Source organism: Bos taurus, chromosome 19, assembly GCF_002263795.3.
Source record: "Bos taurus isolate L1 Dominette 01449 registration number 42190680 breed Hereford chromosome 19, ARS-UCD2.0, whole genome shotgun sequence".
Lineage (NCBI taxonomy): Eukaryota > Metazoa > Chordata > Mammalia > Artiodactyla > Bovidae > Bos > Bos taurus.
The window spans coordinates 26211186-26233411 of NC_037346.1; the positions used below are offsets into that span (position 1 = coordinate 26211186).

At 37.4% G+C, this 22226-nt stretch overlaps 1 protein-coding gene across 4 annotated transcripts in view; it reads right to left on the reverse strand.

Moving 5' to 3' along the window:
* The window catches only part of RABEP1 (rabaptin, RAB GTPase binding effector protein 1), a 96730-nt gene that overhangs the window by 61325 nt on the left and 13179 nt on the right, over positions 1-22226 (reverse strand). For 3 of the 4 annotated variants that reach the window (XM_010815899.4, XM_059877805.1, NM_001193161.3), the window contains exon 2: positions 5446-5574. The exons of the other annotated variant lie outside the window; for it this stretch is intronic. In XM_010815899.4, coding sequence (XP_010814201.1) covers positions 5446-5574 — 129 coding nt within the window. The remainder of the gene's footprint in view (positions 1-5445; positions 5575-22226) is intronic. 4 annotated transcript variants of the gene reach the window in all.

Sequence of the window (22226 nt, forward strand, 5' to 3'; positions counted from 1 at the left end):
ATTGATGCTTTTGAACTGTGGTGTTGGAGAAGACACTTAAGAGCCCCTCGGACTGCAAGGAGACCCAACTGGTCCATCCTAAAGAAAATCAGTCCTGAATATTCATTGGAAGGACTGATGCTGAAGCTGAAGCTCCAATACTTTGGCCACCTGATGCAAAGAACTGACTCATTGGAAAACACCCTGATGCTGGGAAAGATTGAAGGTGGGAGGAGAAGGGGACAACAGAGGATGAGATGGTTGGATGGCATCACCGACTCGATGGACATGAGTTTCAGTAAACTCTGGGAACTGGTGATGGACAGGGAGGCCTGGCGTGCTGCAGTCCATGGAGTCGCAAAGAGTCGGACACGACTGAGCAACTGAACCGATGAATATAAAAGACTGTATTTTTTGGTTTCCTGGGTACATCATTGCTAGCTTTTTAAAATTTCATTGCTCAAAATTGTTATATCTTTAAAGTATAAATTTACTGTTATTTACCCTACTTGGTACTCCATACTTATGTTGAAGACACACTTCTGTTTCTTAATGCTTGAAAAATTCCAGTCATTATCTCCTCAAATATTCTTTACTATTCCCTCTATTCTCTTCTCCTGGAATTCTTTTTATGTATCTTCCTAAACCAAGCTTTTAACTATTGCTCTGGTTAGTTGGCATCAGAGCTTTATATAAGTAATGACCATGTACAAAATCAATTTTGAACACCACTAGAAAACTTCACTGTCTTCTGGTGATTAACATGAGCTCCATTTCTACTATTCTCCTTCAAATTGAGAACTCTATGGCCTTTTGTTTGATTCCTTGTGTAACAGGCTCTTACTCATTGCTCAAAACTGAGGATTTCCAACACACAAACACTGTTGCAGTGCCAAGCTTTGTACTGAAACTGGTTAAAGGAGAAACCTAAATCAGAAACTGTCTTTAGAAAGTTCAATCCCTTTTTCAATCTCAGCAGAAAAGTAACAGAATTTTTAAGTATTTATAACATTCCCAGTTGATGTCATCTGGGAAAAGAATGGGTGTTAAGGCAGGAAAAGGCAGTAAGGGGAGCCAAGAAGTAATACCCTCTGTTAGTTCTTCTCAGTACTATTTGCACTTCTATTTCAGCCACTCTCCAAATAAATGAAAGCACAGCTATTACAACACCAAAGCAAAAGCTATTCTAATTGGGAAAAATACCAATATTTGGACTTCTGGGGTTATTGTGACCTGATCTGCTGAAAGATACAACATACAAAGACTACTGAACACAACCAAACCATGACTTATACTGTTACCCCCGGTGAAAATCATAGAAGACTAGATTTATACTTCATGCAACAAGATGAGCTGCTGCTTTACAGGACATCTTTGAATTTGTTTAGGCAAATAGCCAAGCCATCCATAAACTAAACAACCTTTACCTTTTACACACTGTGCAATTTCTTTAGAAATGACACTAAAAACTGTCAAAAAGGATCATTAAAACTCTCAAAAAGAAATTCATAAAAAGGATCATAAAAACTCTCAAAGAGAAATTCATAAAAAGTTAACTCATCTATTCTCTATGGCCAGTTTAAGTTCACGGAGAACTTCAGATAGTAAAGATACAAATGTATACATACAGATTATTTACTGGGTCTAGATGTATTCAAAGCAATTTTAACATACCAGGTATGTTTTTGAACCAAACCACATTCAGAGCTGCTTCGATATAAAACTGCAATTGATCATGTATTTCAGAAATGAGTTTCTTAGTCATTTTCATTTCTTCAGAATTTTATAGAAAAGACAATTTTATAATTTCAGAAAAGATAAGGAAAACTATACTTTCTTGAAGATAAAAACCATATCTCATTCATCCCAACCTCGACAGTGTCTTGCAGACTACCACCATGCCTAGACAGGAACACTAGCTTTCCCATCTCCTTGTTAGCCTATGAAGAAAAAAAATTAACAGGGAACAGCCAGCCCTCCTGCAACCCATGAGAAAACCATCCAATCCCACACTGCACTGAGTAAACCTTTCCAAGGCAAGGGCTGAATTCTGTGAGCCCTAGCAACCTTCCATCCTATAGAACAGTGACTTTCAAACTGTTTTAACCATAATTCACAGCAAAAAATGTATTTTATCACACAACTCTATACATACATGTGTATATGTAACTAAAACAGAAAATTTTGTTCAATTATACTTACTTAACCTTACCAGGTAAATAATGTACTCTGTTATTTTCCATTGTATTTCTTTTCAAAAAACTGCTGGTAACAACCCATTCAATTCTGCTTTCCATCAAAGAGCTACAACCTAGTCTGAATAACACCACTCCAGGACAGTGGTTTTCAAAGTGAGTTACATGTGCCTGAGTGGGTACGCAAAGATCCTCCAAGGGATTCAGAGCCACATGGTGTTTTAACGGAATCAAATTCTAGATCCTCAACTTCCATAAAAATCTTTCCTAAAATAGAGACGTGTTTATGTGTAGATTCTCTCTGCACCTCTCTTTTCTTAATACCCTTCTCCCTACATAACAAATGAAAGGCTTTCACCTATCCTGAGTTTTACTATGGTTCACTGCCTTGTTGTGTAAAAACTCCACCGTGATATAAAACCAGAGGAATAATTTAAAAATATCAATGTCAGTAACAAAGTGAATGACTAGTAACTGGGTAACAAATCTTTTGGCAGGTCACACAGATGGCGCTAGTGGTAAAAGACCCCACTTGCCAATGCAGGAGACATGAGACGTGGGTTCAGTCCTTGAGATAGGAAGATCCTGGGGAGGAGGGCATGGCAACCCACTCCAGTATTCATGCCTGGAGCATCCCATGGACAGAGGAGCCTGGTGGGCTACAGTCCGTGGGGTCACAGAGTTAGACATGACTGAAGCAACTTAGCATGCATGCATGCATGGACTGCAAAGTCTATTTCAACAAAAACTGAAAGAAGACCTATCTGAGTTGTCAATCTATAAAATAAAATTGAAGCTAGAGCACTGGGTGATTGAACACATAATTCAGAAAGAGTTAAGAGAATAAAATAACAATCACTATTTAAAAAAAGAAAAACTTCTATTTCCATCTACTTATTTATGAGACCAGGGGCTTAACTTACATCTATTTTTGTTTTGTTTTAAGGCCGTGCTGCTCAGCTTGTGGGATCTCAGTTCCCTGTCCAGGGATTGCACACGGGCCACAGCAGTTAAACCCCGAATCCTAACCACTAAGCCACCAGGGAATTTCCAACTTATATCTAGTTAAAAAAAAGAAAGAAAAGAAAAAAACTGAAATGTATCTTTTTCTAGACATTAATAATATTCACTAGAGCTTAATGACTTAATTGGGCAGGAGAACCAATATATCTCTTAAGACCTGCATTTCCAGTAATTCTTACACCTTATCATACTATTTTTTAAGTGTATACAATATTTATGATATAATCACTTGCATACTTTAAATTACAGCAATACTGCAATACAAAACAAATTTATGTGCTTATTGCAGAGCAATCAGACCAATTTTTCTAATGGCTTTCAAGCACAAAATATTACTGTAGGCTAGTGGTTCTCAAAAGTGTGGTCCCTGAACCAACAACATCAGCATTACCTTGTTAACTTTCTAGAAATCCAAAGTCTAGGATCCCACAGATCTAGTGAATCAGAAACTCTAGGGGTGGGGCCCAGCAATCGTCCTTTAAATAAACACTAGAGGTAAAATTCTGATGCACACTCAAATTTGTGTTCTAAAAAATCACTTTTTAGAATAAAATTCCAAGGAAGATGTTAAAACTAACACAAGGAGGGGGGAAAATGTAAAATTCCTGCTGAAGAATTTATTCACATTTTTTTTAATTCAATAGATCGGTGATGGATATTATCATAAATCACTATGATTGACTATACTGAATATGTCTAAAGCATGATTTTTTTATTTAAATTGTCAGAATTAACAGTACAATAGAATTGACATACTTTAAATCTTTTTCAATTTAAAATTAAAATTTTTTTAAGGAACAAGGGGTGTATGTAAACATTTTACAGAGTAGATAAACTTAAATGTTGAAGGATCACCAGTCTAGAGTAATGGTTCTCAAACTGTAGCCCTTGGACTGGCAGTAATGCAATCCCCTACAAGTTTATTAGAAACACAAATTCTCAGGCTCCAGCCCAACATACTGTGTTCCAACAAGTTTTCCGGGTGATTTTTATCCACTTTAGAGTCTAAAAGCTGCTGGTCTATACTAGAGCATCTATTCCCAAAATTTGATATGCATCTGAATTAACTGGAGAACGCCTTAAAACATCAATTGCTATAGACTCTAATTCCAAAGTGTCAGATTCAGAAGTCTGGGGTAGCTTCCAAAATTTTTCACTTCTAACAAGTTCCCCAGGAGATTATTAACGTGATGCTGCTATTTCACAATCATATTCTGAGAATCACTCACTGGTCTAGAGGGCTCTAGAAACCATATCTATACCTTCCTATGTCAATATCCAAAATGTAAACCATTCCCATCATCCTTCAGAGTAGGGTTCCCTCATGATATGCTCTCATACATTTGCCTTATACACTTTGTTCATTTGCCTTATACACTTTGCTTTTTGGGGGACTCAGCAGAGTCCGGCAGGGACATGGAATCAAAGCCACTGCAAGGTGTCATCTCTTAGAGCGTTGTGGGTCAGGAAGATCCCCTGGAGAAGGGAGAAGCTACCTACTCCAGTATTCTTGGGCTTCTCTGGTGGCTCAGACAGGAAGGAATCCGCCTACAATGCAAGAGACCTGGGTTCAGTCCCTGGGTTGGGAAGATCCACTGGAAGAGGGCATGGCAACCCACTCCAATATTCTTGCCCAGAGAATCCCACAAACAGAGGAGCCTTTCGGGCTACAGTCCATGGGGTCACAAAGAGTCGGACACAACTGAGCGACTAAGTGCACTATTAATCTTTTTTCTTCAGTAGAATTAAACTTCTCTGAGTACAAGAGCCACACGAACCTTGCCCCTTCTGTATACCCAGCACCAAGGCACAATGCCTACCTAATAGTAGGTATTAAACATATTAATAGATAATTAACATTTGTTGAATAAATTACATGAAATGTCAGTTTTAATATAACACAGCTAAGGCTATTATTAGAATGCCAACTGTCCTGATTTACCTGGGGCTATCTCCCAAGTGCTAAGAGGACTGAAAGTCCTGTGTCCCAGGACTATCTAGCCTACCATATTAAATATCATTAATGTCAAAAGACAAAGAAATATCTAAATAATGCATTATTCAACTTGTTTTACAATTTCATTCTTAACCCTAACCTCTAAATAGACTTCTATTATACAATGCAACTAGAAATAAAATCAAGATTTATTCAGTGATTAAAATTAACGTTGTATATACTACCAAGAAACTGGACAAAAAATTTTAAGACCGTTTTAGTACAGGGGTTGGGGGAGACTTATAAACTTACCCTCTTTAGCCAAATATAACTCTTTAAATTTTGCTCTCTTTTGATTAAATTCTTGCTCAAGCTGTTGCTTTGCACGTAAAAATTCTGCATTAATTTTTTCCAATTCTGCCACCCGCTGCTGAAGAGAAACTGAAAAGAAAAATACTAGTTAACAAGTAATAATTTTTATTTATAATTTAAGTTACAAGAATTGATTAGTATTGCAGCTGCATATTTCTATAAAGAAACAAGTGGTAAAGCTTCTCCCAAAGAGCCAATATATTCCCGGAAATTCTAATTTTTCAAAAAAGACACTTCTACTCAACTTAATTCACACGTTGTGAATGAATCCTGTAAGCTGAAACAGTACATACATGGAGAATCACATAAAGCATATTTCCCAAAAGAAAGCTTCAAAGTTCCTTTGTATAACTAAGTACGTCCATCCACTTATGGATCTGTTAAATATTGGATTATTTGGGCTGTTTATCCCACAAACAAATCCACTGCCAATCTTGCTAGTTCCTGTCTCTCTCATGTGTTATAAGCAAAATCTAAAGGGCACTCTGATTAGGACAGCTATTCTAGACTGAACCACTCTCCCACTTTCAAAATGGCTCATTATACTGAAATCATAATGAAAAAACCTTTCATATAGAAAGGATACAGAACTGTAAATTCTGTATGAACTCTCCATTACTGGGAGATTATCCGGTTTTTAGATTGATTATGGTATGGCAGGGACTGGGACCCATTTTTACTTGAGGAGCTCTATAATTTGGCCACAGCTGATTATATAAACACCTATCCTGACCAAACCCTGAGAGTATTTTGGTTCAACCAAGGAGAGGGAAATCTAAACTCTTGGCGGAATCCTTCACCGCACAGCAACCCAGCCACAAAGCTATGACCCTAATTGCTCCAGGGGATGCTTATCGACAGTAACTGCTGCTACTACTGCTAAGTCACTTCAGTCATGTCCAACTCTGTGCGACCCCACAGATGGCAGCGCACCAGGCTCCTCTGTCCCTGGGATTCTCCAGGCAAGAATACTGGAGCAGGTTGCCATTTCCTTCTCCAATGCATGTATGCATGTTAAGTCGCTTCAGTTGTGTCCGACTCCGTGCAACCCCATGGACAGCAGCCGACCAGGCTCCTCTGTCCAAGGGATTCTCCAAGCAAGAATACTGGAGTGGGTTGCCATTTCCTTCTCCAATGTATGAATGCATGTTAAGTCACTTCAGTCGTGTCCGATTCTGTGCGACCCCATGGACAGCAGCTCACCAGGCTCCTCTGTCCACGGGATTCCCCAAGCAAGAATACTGGAGTGGGTTGCCATTTCCTTCTCCCAGAAAGGGAGATAATACTACGTGTTATCAGTAGTAACACGTCTACCTAATTACCTAGGTCAGCAGAGGTCTCGGATCCCTACAACCAGGTAATAATTTACTAAAATTTTAACCATGATCTGATATTATCTCTGAAGGCCCTCAGTTCAGGTCATTTGCTCAGTCGTGTCAGACTCTTTGTGACCCCATGAATCGCAGCACACCAGGCCTCCCTGTCCATCACCAACTCCCGGAGTTCACTCAGACTCATGTCCATCCAGTCAGTGATGCCATCCAGCCATCTCATCCTCTGTCGTCCCCTTTTCCTCCTGCCCCCAATCCCTCCCAGCATCAGAGTCTTTTCCAGTGAGTCAACTCTTCGCATGAGGTGGCCAAAGTACTGGAGTTTCAGCTTTAGCATCATTCCTTCCAAAGAAATCCCAGGGCTGATCTCCTTCAGAATGGACTGGTTGGATCTCCTTGCAGTCCAAGGGACTCTCAAGAGTCTTCTCCAACACCACACTTCAAAAGCATCAATTCTTCGGCGCTCAGCCTTCTTCACAGTCCAACTCTCACTAGATGGATCTTTGTTGGCAAAGTAATGTCTCTGCTTTTGAATGTGCTATCTAGGTTGGTCATAACTTTCCTTCCAAGGAGTAAGCGTCTTTGAATTTCATGGCTGCAGTCACCATCTGCAGTGATTTTGGAGCCCCAAAAAATAAAGTCTGACACTGTTTCCACTGTTTCCCCATCTATTTCCCATGAAGTGATGGGACCAGATAATACTCCTCTAAACCTATTACTCAATTAAATTGAGCTTATAATTTTATAGCACCCAGAAAAAAAAGACTGGAAAAAATGCAATGATCTGTCTACAAGATATAGGATTACAGCTAATCAATTTCTTCCATGTGCTTCTCAAAGTTCTCTACAACTCCTTCAATACTAAATAATTAAAACCAGTATTTATTTGCTCCCACGACATCTTCAGTCAAGCCTCACTACAGATCTAACAGCATCAAAGCAATCCATGGCAAAAAGAGAAAATGATAGCTGCTTTGAGTTCCCTGTCATTAAAGGTAAGGAGTTATTTTGAGGAGCAAGCATCTAGGATCTTTTTATCAAAGCAAAGAATGACATCTGATCATCTGAACACGTGTTAACCCTCAGAGAAAAAGAGGAATGGAGAATCCACTGGAAGGGGGAAATGTGTAGTTATTTCATATTTACTTTTGAAATCATGAAGAAAGTAAGTTCTCTGTACTATTTACTTGTCTTGGTATTTTTAATTGTCCAGATTCCAATTGTTAAATAAATTAAGCAAATTTTCCACTTCACGTTTTAGTTACAGGTAGCTACTCATTAAAACATGAGTTAGGGAAAAGCAATGAGAAATAAAGAAAGATGATCCTTCTGTTCTTACTTGCCACTAAAAACTACACTCCCACCCACTACTACCTTCCACTAAAGTGCACAGACACACACAAAATGTCCATACTTTCAACATTATATTTAGAAACTGAAGCTAATAAATCAATAAAAACTAAAATACAGCCTTTAAAATTACAGCCAAGAAAGATTAAGTGTGTTTCCAATACTCCCCACCCTGTCCTGGCTCTGACCTACAGTTGAGGCACAGTCCACACCCACAGATCTGGCTGCCTCTCCCCACAACTGAGGACAAATTTCAATTCCAGCAGTCGTGATCCCCTTGAGGATATACCAAGTAACTAACTCTCTTATTCTTTTTCATAAAAAAATTTTTAAACCTCCCCCAAATTTTTTTAAATCCACCTCAACTATTTCCAACATACTACTGTTCTACAACACATAAAAAAGCCCAAACAACTGCTTTTTATAAGAATGCCTCTATAGCTTCATCTGGAAAAATCAATTCACCTTGCATAAAATGGCAAGAAAGTTTAAAAACAGGCATCTCTTAAATCATAATGCATGAGCAACCAACCACAAATCAAACTGAAAATAGATCTCATCACACAAAATATTTTTTTTAACATGGCGACTAGCAGTTCACAATAACAATAGTTCATGTAAAAACCACTTAGCCCGGCATATTAGAAAAAATGGGTAAATGTTAGCTATAAACTAGTAAGATTTAATGATATTAAGTGAATAAGGAAAAACAGCAGAGTGATCAACTGGCTTTGACAAAAGACCAGAAGTCACTTCTAGCCTCATGATTCTGACTCAGTTCCACGCTTAGACTTCCAGCTCATATCATTCCCTACTACCATGTATCATCCTAGCAACATGCCACCATTAATGCCAACTTCAACAACACTAAGCCTGCTGTAACTCACAGCTGAGAGCTATTGGCATATCAGACTCTGTTAAACATTCCAAACATTCTGTACACTGCTACCTTCTTTTGAGTAATAAAATAAAGGGGGCACACTATGTTATGCAATGACTTCTTTTAATGCTTGATATGCAAAGAGAAAAATTATTACATCATTTATTCAAAGTGTCTGCACTGGTGGTATAGTGATGAGCATAGCTGCCTGCCAAAAGTGTCTGAATTAAGCAACAATACAAAAAGAAAAGAATAATATGGTAAATAAATGAAGGAAAGGTGCAATAATTGTTAGATATATCTCCTTCCCTAATTTTGACATGAATGTGAAAATATGTAATAATTTAGAAATATTTTAAAGCCTCAAGCTGGGTCCTACTATTACACTCTAACGTATACTAAACTTGATGAGACATTATCAATGGGGGGGTGGAAAACAATCTAGGTTAAACGTTACTACAATCAGAATTTTTTTTGTTTAAAAACATTTAAGATCCAGGAAAACACCTATTTCAAGCAAAAAAAAAATTTATAACTCCAGTGGAACAAAAGAATCTGAACAGTTCCTGAAACTCAGAAGTCTTAATTTGTATATCATTGACTTTGCTAAGTCACTTCAGTCGTGTCCGACTCTGTGCAACCCCATAGACGGCAGCCCACCAGGCTCCCCCGTCCCTGGGATTCTCCAGGCAAGAACACTGGAGTGGGTTGCCATTTCCTTCTCCAATGCATAAAAGTGAAAAGTGAAAGTGAGGTCACTCAGTCATGTCCGACCCTCAGCGACTCCATGGACTGCAGCCTACCAAGCTCCTCCATCCATGGGATTTTCCAGGCAAGAGTACTGGAGTGGGGTGCCATTGCCTTCTCCGATCACTGACTTTAAAGTGAAACTATTAAGTATTGTAGGTATGTACATCCATCCAATGGAATAATATTAAGTCAGAAAAATTATATTAAAAGACACAAAATTATATTGATATATAACATAATACAATCTATGGATATATATATATGTGTGTATGTGTGTGCGTGTGTGTGTGTGTGGGTGTTGCTGCCGCTAAGTCGCTTCAGTTGTGTCCGACTCTGTGCGACCCCATAGACGGCAGCCCACCAGGCTTCCCTGTCCCTGGGATTCTCCAGGCAAGAACACTGGAGTGGGTTGCCATTTCCTTCTCCAATGCATGAAAGTGAAAAGTCAAAGTGAAGTTGCTCAGTCGTGTCCGACTCTTAGCAACCCCATGGACTGCACCCCGCCAGGCTCCCCTGACTCTGGGATTCTCCAGGCAAGAACACTGGAGTGGGTTGCCATTTCCTTCTCCAATGCATGAAAGTGAAAAGTGAAAGTGAAGTCGCTCAGTCGTGTCCTACTCCTAGCAACCCCATGGACTGCAGCCCACCAGGCCCCTCCGTCCACGGGATTTTCCAAGCAAGAGTACTGGAGTGGGTTGCCATTGCCTTCTCCGATATATATATATGCCAAATTATATTCAGAGTGGTTCTCTCTCTGAATCAAAGTTAATCAAAAGGATAAATTACACTTGATTGGATTTAAATTAAAAAGTAGTAAGGTGCTTCATTTTTAAGTTTCAGTGATTATAATTTTGTCCTATTGCTCCATCTCAATTTCTCTGCTCCTAAAATGTACACATAACTTATTTCAATGGTCTTAAAATATTTTAACACACTAAAGAGTCATTTTAAAACTACACATATATTTTCCCAGGACAAATAATTTGCTAAAATTAAAAAAAATTTGCTAAAAACAAAAATCTTTTGTTTCAGAAGTGGCCTTTCAGCTGGCAAATGACCTGTACTCTGAAAACTCTTCCCTGTACTCTGAAAACTCTGTCCAGCCTTTTGAGGGATTACTAAAAATTATTATTATTTGCAGTAAATACACTCACTGAATGATGCCTTGTTTAGGAAATATTCAGTAAATCCACAATTACTTGCCTCAGTAAGGAAGGGGAAGGAGAAGGTAAAGTAGAGCAGTCTACAATAACATTACCAGTCATCCGACAGTATTAGAGCAAACAGATACAGCACTTGGGAATAATTTTTCCCATAATACTAAAGATAAACATAAATTCTTTAGTATAATAGAAAGCCTGTCATCTCATTTTATATAATCCTCCAAAATCTGACTCTAACAACTTTAAGATACTGCAGCCTTTCTCCCTGTCCATTTACTCAGATGAAACATTTCTAAAACAAAAGAACATCTGGTGATGAAGTTTACACAGAACATCTTTTTAGCCTTCCTTATGTGAAGCAAAATGAAAACCCTTATTTTCTTTTACTCTTTTATTCTTTTTTTAAAACTCTCTTAAATAACTAGGTGCTATAGTATTTCAGATAAAAGATAACATTTTTTAAATGATGGGTTTCAAGTAAGAAAGTCAATTATTTCTCATGTAAAAATTAGGTGTTTATGCAAATGACTTGAAAATGTTGTCATAAATCCAGGAAAAATATTAAATGAAAAGAACTGGCAACAAATTTTAATTCAGGTAGATAATGAGATAATGAAAAATTAAGAAGAGAGTCTTCAAAAGGGCAAAAGTAGAATTAAGGATGGAAAAAACTGATGTGGGGAATGGGTCGCAGGGATGACAAGAACTGCGGTGAGAAGAATCAAAAAACAGAACATTTTCTAATTTTCAACCGCCCTAGAGATGTTAATGATCAAAATTAATTAACCTCTAGGCATTTGCAGTGTGGAATTTTATGGGTCCAATTTTTAGTTTACATTATTGAGTGGGAATAACAACTGGATAATAGTGTTATAAGGATTGTATAGATTACTATAGTCCAATGTATTTCAAACTAAATGTCAATCCATTAGTAAGCCGTTACATCAATGTAGTGATTAGCAATCTGCCATTTAAAGTTAATAATAAAATATAATAGGAAATAGCAGCAACACATTTAATATGGGTATATGTTATTTCATGATTGGGTTGTGGTGGAGAAAGTGCTTCTTACAGTGGAGAGAGGTCAAAATAGTTCGAAACACCAATTCCTAATTCATGCAGGAATCCATTCCTATAACAGACATGTGATCACATGGCTTACACATAAACATAAACCTAACAACTCAGTTCACTGCCTTATGGGGCAGCCAATTCCACCATTAAGAGATATTAGATTATCCTCCCCGCTTTACTTGAACAACTGGTCACCTGTTAGAAATACCTATTTTTACTAAAAGAACCTTAAATCATCTTCCTTAGAAATCTTAGTTTTGCCCTACAGAATCACTGAGGAAAATTTCTATTATCTGACATCTCACACTTGCCCTCTCCTTTCTTCTCCAGATGAAACATCTCTTCCCCCTTTAATAATGTCTAAATTCTTCATGATCTCAGTTGCTCTCTCTGCACACTACAGGTAGTCAAAATTCTACATAAAACAGGACACTCTAATCCTTACACAATACCAGCTTAGTGGAAACATTATATCTGGGGGCTATACTCTTAATAACACTCTTAATAACATACTATAAATTTACCCTAGCTTTTACTGTCTGTGATCTCACATTGTCATTGCTGGCCCAATAAAGATAACTTCAAAAATAAGCTGACTATACACAATATCTTATATAAAATGCATAACCAACAAAGACCTACTGTATAGCCCAGGGAACTACACTTAATATTTTGTAATAACCTATAAGGGAAAAGAATCTGCAAAAGCATACACACACACAAGCAAATATATACAACTGAATCACTGTGCTGTACACCTGAAACTAACACAACATTGTAAATCAACAATACTTCAATTTTTTAAAAAAGCTAACTATATGGCTGAAATAAACTATGGACATTTTTGAATACTGGTCAAGACATACAATATAAGTTCAACCACCATTACATGCATTTTACCAGATAATTTTTTTAATCACCTTAATTTCTGATTACACATAGCCCAATTACCATAACTGTCAAAAGCTCATGTTCAACAAGTGATATAATTATGTGTGGATAAAAATGGATAGCTATCTTATTCAATTTGTACAAATTGGTATTATTCTACTTCGAGTATTTCAAATACCAAATGCCAAGCCAGATGAAAAAGCAAGACTCTCACTGGACTTTTTGAAAAGAAGATATATTTTCTAACTATTTGGATATTTAAATATTTTAGAGTCCCACTTACAAGACAAATAAAGCAATTCAAAACTTATATATCTTAAGCTTAAAACTCAAAGAAGGCTTACTTAAGAAAAGGCCAAAAGAATTCAGCTTTCTGCCTATAACTCTACTGGCATTCATAAGTAGAACCACATCATGCCACTTTAGGACCTGGCTTGGAACTCTGAGAATTCACTATCAGTGAAGTTGAATTTAACCTTTATTTTGTGCTTGAATTAACCATGTGTCAGTAAGGTTGCTGGTGAGAATGCAAATTAGTACAACCACTTTGGAAAACAGTTCCTTACAGATGCACACCTACCATATGATACAGCAATCCTACAAATGAAAACATATTTCCACACAAAGATTTGCACACAAGTGCTCACCAAAGCTTTGATAATACTTACAAAACTACTTTGGCTCATGATAACCAAAAACTGGAAATAAACCAAAATGCCCACTATAAATGGACAAATAATAGTGTATCTATACAATGAAATATTAGACAGCAACAAAAAGGAATGCATTACTAATTCACACAATCTGGATAAATCTCAAGAGCATCATTTAAGTGAAAGAAATCAGACACAAAAAGTATGATCCCACTTATATAAAATTCTAGAAAAGGCAAAACGATGACGACAGAAAGTAGAGCAGCACTTGCCCAGAGGAGTTTAACCACAAAGTGTCATGAAAGAACTTTTTGGGGTAAAACATTCTATTAACACAATTATGGTGATGGTTACAAACTGTGTATGTTTGAAAACTCAAGAATCTATATACTTAAACCTAGTAAATTTTAGCATAAACTGTTTTTTGATCAGCTTTACTGTGGTATGAATTTAAAAATACAAGAATAAATTAGTGCTTGGTAGCATTAAGTGCTATCCTATTAGTGCTTCATAGCATAAGTGCTATCCTCTTCAGGCCAGTTTTATTATCTTCATAGCACTTATTACTTGGAGAAGGCAATGGCACCCCACTCCAGTACTCTTGCCTGGAAAATCCCATGGACGGAGTAGCCTGGCAGGCTGTAGTCCATGGGGTCGCTAAGAGTCAGACACGACTGAGCGACTTTACTTTAACTTTTCATTTTCATGCATTGGAGCAGGAAGTGGCAACCCACTCCAGTGTTCTTGCCTGGAGAATCCTAGGGATAGGGGAGACTGATGAGCTGCCATCTATGGCGTTGCACAGAGTCGGACACGACTAAATCGACTTAGCAGCAGCAGCACTTATTACTATCTGAAACTATTTCCCTAAATATCTGAATGTTTAAATATTGTTCCATACTAGAGGAGGCCCTTAGTGAAAACTGAGACTGTATGTATCCTGCTCATTGTTACATATTACATTTTTAACACCTTGAACTGTGGCTAACACATGGAAGGCATTCAATAAACATTTACTAAATAAATAAGTAAACAAAAAAGATAAGCAGGAATAACTAAAACCCATTGATGAAGAGGGGCATAAGTCAGGGTTTTAAAAGACAGCAAGGATTTGAAGAAACAAAGGAGAGAAGAGTCTTCAACTGCAATGGAAATGAGACATTAATGTGTATCTGTCTAGGAGCCAGCAAACATCTCTGACGCGGACAAAACTGCAACTTTCCCAACTTCGCATACAAGTCCCAATGAGTTACTTCTTGGCTTTCCAACATGGTAGCCATGGGGCTTCTCTGGTAGCTCAGTTGGTAAGGAATCTGCCTGCAATGCAAGAAACCCTGGTTTGATTCCTGGGTCAGAAGAACCACTGGAGAAGGGATAGGCTACCCACTCCAGTATTCTTGGGCTTCCCTTGTGACTCAGCTGGTAAAGAATCTGCCTGCAATGCGGAGACCTGGGTTCGATCCCTGGGTTGGGAAGATCCCCTGGAGAGGGGAAAGACTACCCACTCCAGTATTCTGGCCTGGAGAAGTCCATGGACTATACAGTCCATGGGATCACAAAGAATCTTGACATGACCGAGCAACTTTCATTTTCCAGCCACCGAACACATGAAATGTGGCCATCTGAATTGTGTGTTAAATATGAAACATATATGGAATTTTGAAGACTTCAGTACAAAAATATTTTACTATCTCATTAATACTTTCTATCACATGTAGAAATTATAACATCTGGAATATACTGGATAAATAAAATTGAGTGTTAAAATTGATTTCACAGAAAGTTATACACACATGTTCAGAGAAGCATTATTCATAACATCTAAAGAAAGGAAACTCAAATGTTCAACTGATGACTGGATAAGCAAAATTTGGTGTATTTATACAACAGAATACCATATATCCAAAAAGGAATGAAGTACTAACAAGTTACAAGACAGATGAGCCTTGAAAACATTAAGTAAAAAAAGCCAGACACCATAGGCTACCTATTGTATGATTCCATTTATATGTAATATCCAGAGAAGAAAAATTCATAGAGACTAAACTATTAGTGGTTGCCAGCAGTTGGGGACGGAGAAGGTGATGGCACCCCACTCCAGTACTCTTGCCTGGAAAATCCCATTGAAGGAGGAGCCCGGTAGGCTGCAGTCCATGGGGTCGCCAAGAGTCAGACACAACTGAGCGACTTCACTTTCATTTTTCCTTTTCAAGCATTGGAGGAGGAAATGGCAAACCACTCCAGTGTTCTTGCCTGGAGAATCCCAGAGATGGGGGAGCCTGGTGGGCTGCCATCTATGGGGTCACACAGTCGGACACAACTGAAGTGACTTAGCAGCACCAGTTTGGGAAGAAGGAATGGAATGGGGAATGACTGTTAACGGTCAGGGTATTCTTTGGAGGATGAGGAACATATTTTGAAATTAGTGGTGATGGATGCACAGCTCTGCAGATATTCTAAAAACCACTGAATTGTATGTTTTAAAGGGGTGAAGTTGATGATGTATGAACTGAATCTCAATAAAGCTGTTAATAAAATTAATCTCACCTTTCTATTTAGAAGTGTTTGTTTCAGTTTGATTTTTTTAATCTTTCAATGTGGCTGCCAGACACAACTGAAGTGACCTAGCACAGCACAGCACAATGTGGCTACCAGAAAAAATTTACACTCTTTGGCTCACATTATATCTCTATTGGACAGCATTGTTCTAGAGAGCTTATGGGGGGAGGGGGATACCCTGGATATTCTGAGTTCTCATTTTTACTTCTATTTGTCTTACACTATTTTTCCCAATTTGCCAGCCTGCTTCAAGTATCACCGTACTTTACAGTCAACTGAGACACTAAGATCATTTTAAAACCCAAGATTCCCTTCTCCCCTGTGCTTTTACAGTAGCACGGTGTTACTCTACTACAGCGTGCAGACTATTAGTGGTCTAATGAGATAAGGAGTTTGTACAAGAATGTAAAATCAACTAGGACACTGAGCACATTTCCAGGGTTCCTTGAGAAAAAATGACTGATTCTAGGTCTGGGGCAGAAGTATAAATGATAAACCTGGAACACCTTGGCACCTACTGCAATTTTATCAAAGGATTTCCCTTTGTAACAAAGGAGTCAGCTTAGAGGATTCAAAGGCCAACAATGAGATAATCTGAACATCAGTGTGGCAGGCTGAACCAACCCTTCCCCTCAAATACTAATTTCCCGATCACCAATCCAGTAAATATTACCTTATAAATGATGTAATTAAGGATCCTGAGAAAAGAAGTTTATCCCAGACTATAATGTACCCATAAAATCATTCCTCCACCATTCCAGATAAAGGGGCATTATACATACTCACACATACAATTCACAGCAGATAACTATTAATAAAAAATTTAATTACTTTTGGTTAACAACCCCTTTAATATAAAATGCAAATTTACCCATAGTCTGAAGATTTTTTTTTCATTTTAACTGGAGGCTAATTACAATATTGTGGTGGTTTTTGCCATACATTCACATGAATCAACACAGGTGTACATATGTCCCCCATCCCACCTCCCTCCCCACCTCATCCCTCTGGATTGTCCCACAGCACTGGCTTTCAGTGCCCTGCTTCATGCATCAACTTGCACTGGTTATCTATTTTACATATGGTAATCTACATGTTTCAATGCTATTCTCTCAAATCATCCCACCCCCACCTTCTCCCAAAGTCCAAAAGTCTGTTCTTTACATCTCTTTTGCTGTCTTGCATACATGGTCATCATTACCATCTTTCTAAATTCCATATATATGCATTTATATACTGCATTGGTGTTTCTCTGCCTTACTTCACTCTGTATAACAGGCTCCAGTTTCATCCACCTCATTAGAACTGACTCAAATGAGTTCTTTTTTATAGCTGAATAATATTCCATTGCATTTATGTACCACAACTTCTTTATCCATTCGTCTGCCAATGAACATCTAGGTTGCTTCTGGGTCCTAGCTATTATAAACAGTGCTGCAATGAACCCTGGAGTACAAATGTCTCTTTTTTCAATTCTGGTTTCCTCAGTGTGTATGCCCAGCAGTGGGACTGCTGGGTCATATGGCAGTTCTATTTCTAGTTCTTTAAGGACTCTCCACACTGTTCTCCATAGTGGCTATACTAGTTTGCATTCCCACCAACAGTGTAAGAGGGGTCCCTTTTCTCCACACCCTCTCCAGCATTTGTTTGTAGACTTTTTGATGGCAACATTTCTGACCAGCAAGAGACTGTACCTCATTGTGGTTTTGACTTGCATTTCTCTGATAATAAGTGATGTTGAGCTTTTCATGTGTTTGTTAGCCATCTGCATGTCTTCTTTGGAGAAATGTATGTTTAGTTCTTTGGCACATTTTTTGATTGTGTTGTTTATTTTTCTGGTATTGAGCTGCATGAGATGGCTTATATATTTTGGAGATTAATTCTTCATCAGTTGTTTCATTTGCTATTATTTCCCCCCATTCTGAAGTCTGCCTTTTCTCTGTGCTTATAGTTTCCTTCCTTGTATAAAAGCTTTTAAGTTTAATTAGGTCCCATTTGTTAATTATTGTTTTTATTTCCATTACTCTGTGAGGTGGGTCATACAGGATCTGGCTCTACATGTTTTCCTCTCAGAGTTTTATAATTTCTGGTCTTACATTTAGATCTTTAATCCATTTTGAGTTTATTTTTGTATATGGTGTTAGAAAGTGTTCTAGTTTCATTCTTTTATAGGTGGTTGACCAGTTTTTCCAGCACCATTTGTTAATAAGATTGTCTTTTCTACATTGTATATTTTTGCCTCCTTTGTCAAAGATAAGGTGTCCATAGGTGCGTGGATTTATCTCTGGGCTTTCTATTTTGTTTCATTGATCTATATTTCTGTCTTTGTGCCAGTACCATATTGTCTTGATGAAGAATTTTTTCTTTTAATCATTTACAGGGGGGGGGAAATCAAGCCTAACACAACATATGATACCTCTTAGAACCATTTTGATTATACTATAAAACAAATCAAATCCCCTATGTACACACTGTCCTTCATTATAACACAGAAAACCTAAAATATAGATGTAATTTCTTAAAGGGTAGATATAATTTCTTATCTCTCTATACATGTTAATAGAAGGACTACAATATAACTACACAGCTGACATTAGGAGTTACTTATCACAAGAAAAGCTCTTCATAAATAAATAATAAAAACACAAGCATTATATTTTATTTATAAGGAAAGTTAAATGCATTATTTATGAGCTTTTCAGAAATATCAAGGTCATACATTGAAAGGGATCAGAATTTTGATAAATAGTTATCCTAAGTGTGGAGAAAGAAGATTAATTATACATCCCTGAGGAGACATGAGAAATCAACAGGCAAAAGTATTTCCAGGAGAGAGTGCTGATGTTATTGGGGTTGTTGAAGGGTCTCAAAGTTAGAAAAAATTAAATAATGGAAGCTAACAATTAAGTATCCGCTACCTATCAGGTATCATATAGAAAGCAGTAAAGCATAATAATTGAAAGCACAGGCTCTGGAATTAATTTTTAAATCCCAGCTCTGCCACTTATAAACTGGTTCCTTCTCTTTACCTGTAAAAATGAAGACTAGATTACTACTACATTCCAGGGTTGTAGGAAGGATTAAATAATCTATATACAGCTTAAAGAGTATTAGGCAAGTTATTTTATACACTGGCTCATTAAATTTTCAAAACAAACCATAAAGTAGGCATACGATCCCCAGTTATAAGTGAGGAAACATTCTGAGAAATTAAGTAAAATGCCTATTGTTGCAGTTAATAAAAGGCAGAGCTGGGTTCAAACACCAATCTGTCAAGGCCTAGAAAGATTACCCTGTGATTTTAAGTATTTCATAGAGATTAATATAGGAGATCCATGCATCACGTGAGTTATAAACAAGTATAATACCACCTTCTAGGGTGGCTCTTTTATTTAGTCACACTGTTAATTTACATGTTGAAATATATATACTCAATAATAAGTCATTTTCCTTCACAGTAAGGGCATTATACTGTTAGGGTTTTGGTTTTTTTAAGTTATTTGTGTAACTTTATATCAGAATGGTAAAGGCACAATCTAAAGCATTTTATTATTAACCAGTGGTTCTCAACTGAAGGTGCTCTTGCTCCCCAGAGGACATGTGGCAATGTCTGGAGACATTCCTGGTTGTCACAACCAAGGGCTAAGGGTACTGGTATTCAGTGGTTAGAGGTCAAAGAGGCTACTTAACATCCTACAATGTAAAGGACAGTCATACACAACAAAGAATAATCCAGCCTAAAATGTCAATAGTGGTAAAGGTTATAAACTGATAGGGAGGGTTGAGAATTTCAGATACAAGTGACAGACCAGAAGACCGGTAGTAAGTCTCTCTCCAAAGGAAACCATAAACAAAACAAAAAGACAACCTACAGAATGGGAGAAAATATTTGCAAAGGATACGACCGACAAGAGCTTAATTTCCAAAATATACAAACAGCCCATACAAGTCAACAACAAAACACCCAATCAAAAAAATGGTCTGAAGAACTAAAAAGATATTTCTCCAGAGACGACAGACAGCTGGCCAAAAGGCACATGAAAAGAACCTCAACATCACTAATTATTAGACAGATGCAAATCAAAACTACAATGAGGTACCACCTCACACTGGTCAGATGGTCGTCATTAAAAAGTCGACAAATAACAAAAGCTGGAAAGGGTGCGGAGAAAATGGAACCCTCCTACACTCCTGATGGGAATGTAAGTTGGTGCAGCCACTATGGAAAAACAGTACGGAGATTCCTCAAGAAACTAGAATTGCCATATGATCCAGCAATCCCTCTCTTGGGCATATATCCAAACAAGACTACAAATCAAAAAGATACATGCACCCCGATGTTCAAAGCAGCACTATTTACAATAGCCAAGGCATAGAAATAACCTAAATGTCCACTGACAGATGAACTGATAAAGATGATGTGGTATATATATCCAATGGAATTCCACTCAGTCATAAAAAAGTATGAAATAATGCCTTTTACAGCAACATCGATGGCCTAGAGATTATCATGCTAAGTGATGTAAGTCAAAGACATATTATGATACCACTTACACGTGGAATCTAAAATATGACACAAATGAACTTACCCAGAAGACAGAAACAGACTCACAGACAGAGAACAGACTTGTGGTTGCCAAGGGGGATGGGGGATGGATGGATTGGGAGTTTCGGGTTAGCAGATGCAAACTATTTATTATATACAGAATTGATAAACAACGTCCTACTGTATAGGATAAGGAACTATACTCAATATCCTGTTATAAACCAGAATGGGCAAGAATATGAATATATATATATATATATATCTGAATCACTTTGCTATACGGCAGAAATTAACACCATATTATATATCAACTATACTTCATTTTTTTAAGTCCATTCTAATCCTAAAATGCTGTCTCCTTACCATACCTGACTAAAGCAAATCCAGGATATATTTCAGGACAGAGGACTAGGTAGTAATCAACAGTAAGTCTTAAAATTTTGTATACTTTTCAACCAAGCAATTTCACTACCAAGTATATATCCTAAGAAGTAATGATGAATATACAGATTTCATTACAAGAATGTTACTTCTTTAAAGCATTTATTTCAAAACATTAGAATTTCAAAAGATAGAAATAAGCAAATGCCTAACAAAAGAAAAGTGACGCCCAAACAAGTTTCAAGACGAAACTTGAAAGAGACCATAACAAATTCTAACAAATCTACAGGGAATAAAAAACATGTCCTTTGTTATTTAAACTGTCTTCAGCATAGTAAAAGATGGAATGCTTCCCTATTTTACTAGGCCTAGTATAACCAACGTACCAAAACCCAAGGTAGTACCAAAATGGAAAACCATAGGCCAATCTCACTTATGAATTTTTTCAAATTAAAAAAAAAGACATTAACATATTATTAAACCCAATCTAGATGGCAACCCACTCCAGTATTCTTGCCTAGAGAATCCCACGGATGGGGGAGCCTGGTGGGCTGCCGTCTATGGGGTCGCAAAGAGTCGGACACGACTGAAGCGACTTAGCAGCAGCAGATACGCAACAACCCAGCAAAACCAAGTTGAGTTTATCTCAACAAAATCTGTCCCAACATTAGAAAACCAATTAATCAATTTTGTTACAGATCAAAAAGACCTGAAATAATCTAAATGAATTAGGAAGGAAAAAAGTAAAGCAATGAAAGAGGAAAACAGCTCTGAGAAACAGATAATGTCCAATAAAAGGATGATCCACATACCTAAAACAGAGAACCCAACAAATGGAACTAAGAAAATATTAAAAGAAAAAAGAAAGAAAATACTCAAAGATTTAAAAGAACAAGTATTTCCAAAAGGAAATCAGAAGTTAATAAGTAACAAAAAATAATAAAAATGTGAGCAAACAGGCTGACACAGGAAGAAAATAGAAGGAAGTTGGATCTTGAACATCCTTGAACAATTGAACCAGCCTTGGAATGCTTTACTTCTAAACTTGTCATACACAAAAAAATCAACCCTTGAGTCACTTGGGACTGGATTTCCAATTGCTGTGGGGGACAAGTATTCCTGACACAGAAGAATACATCAAAA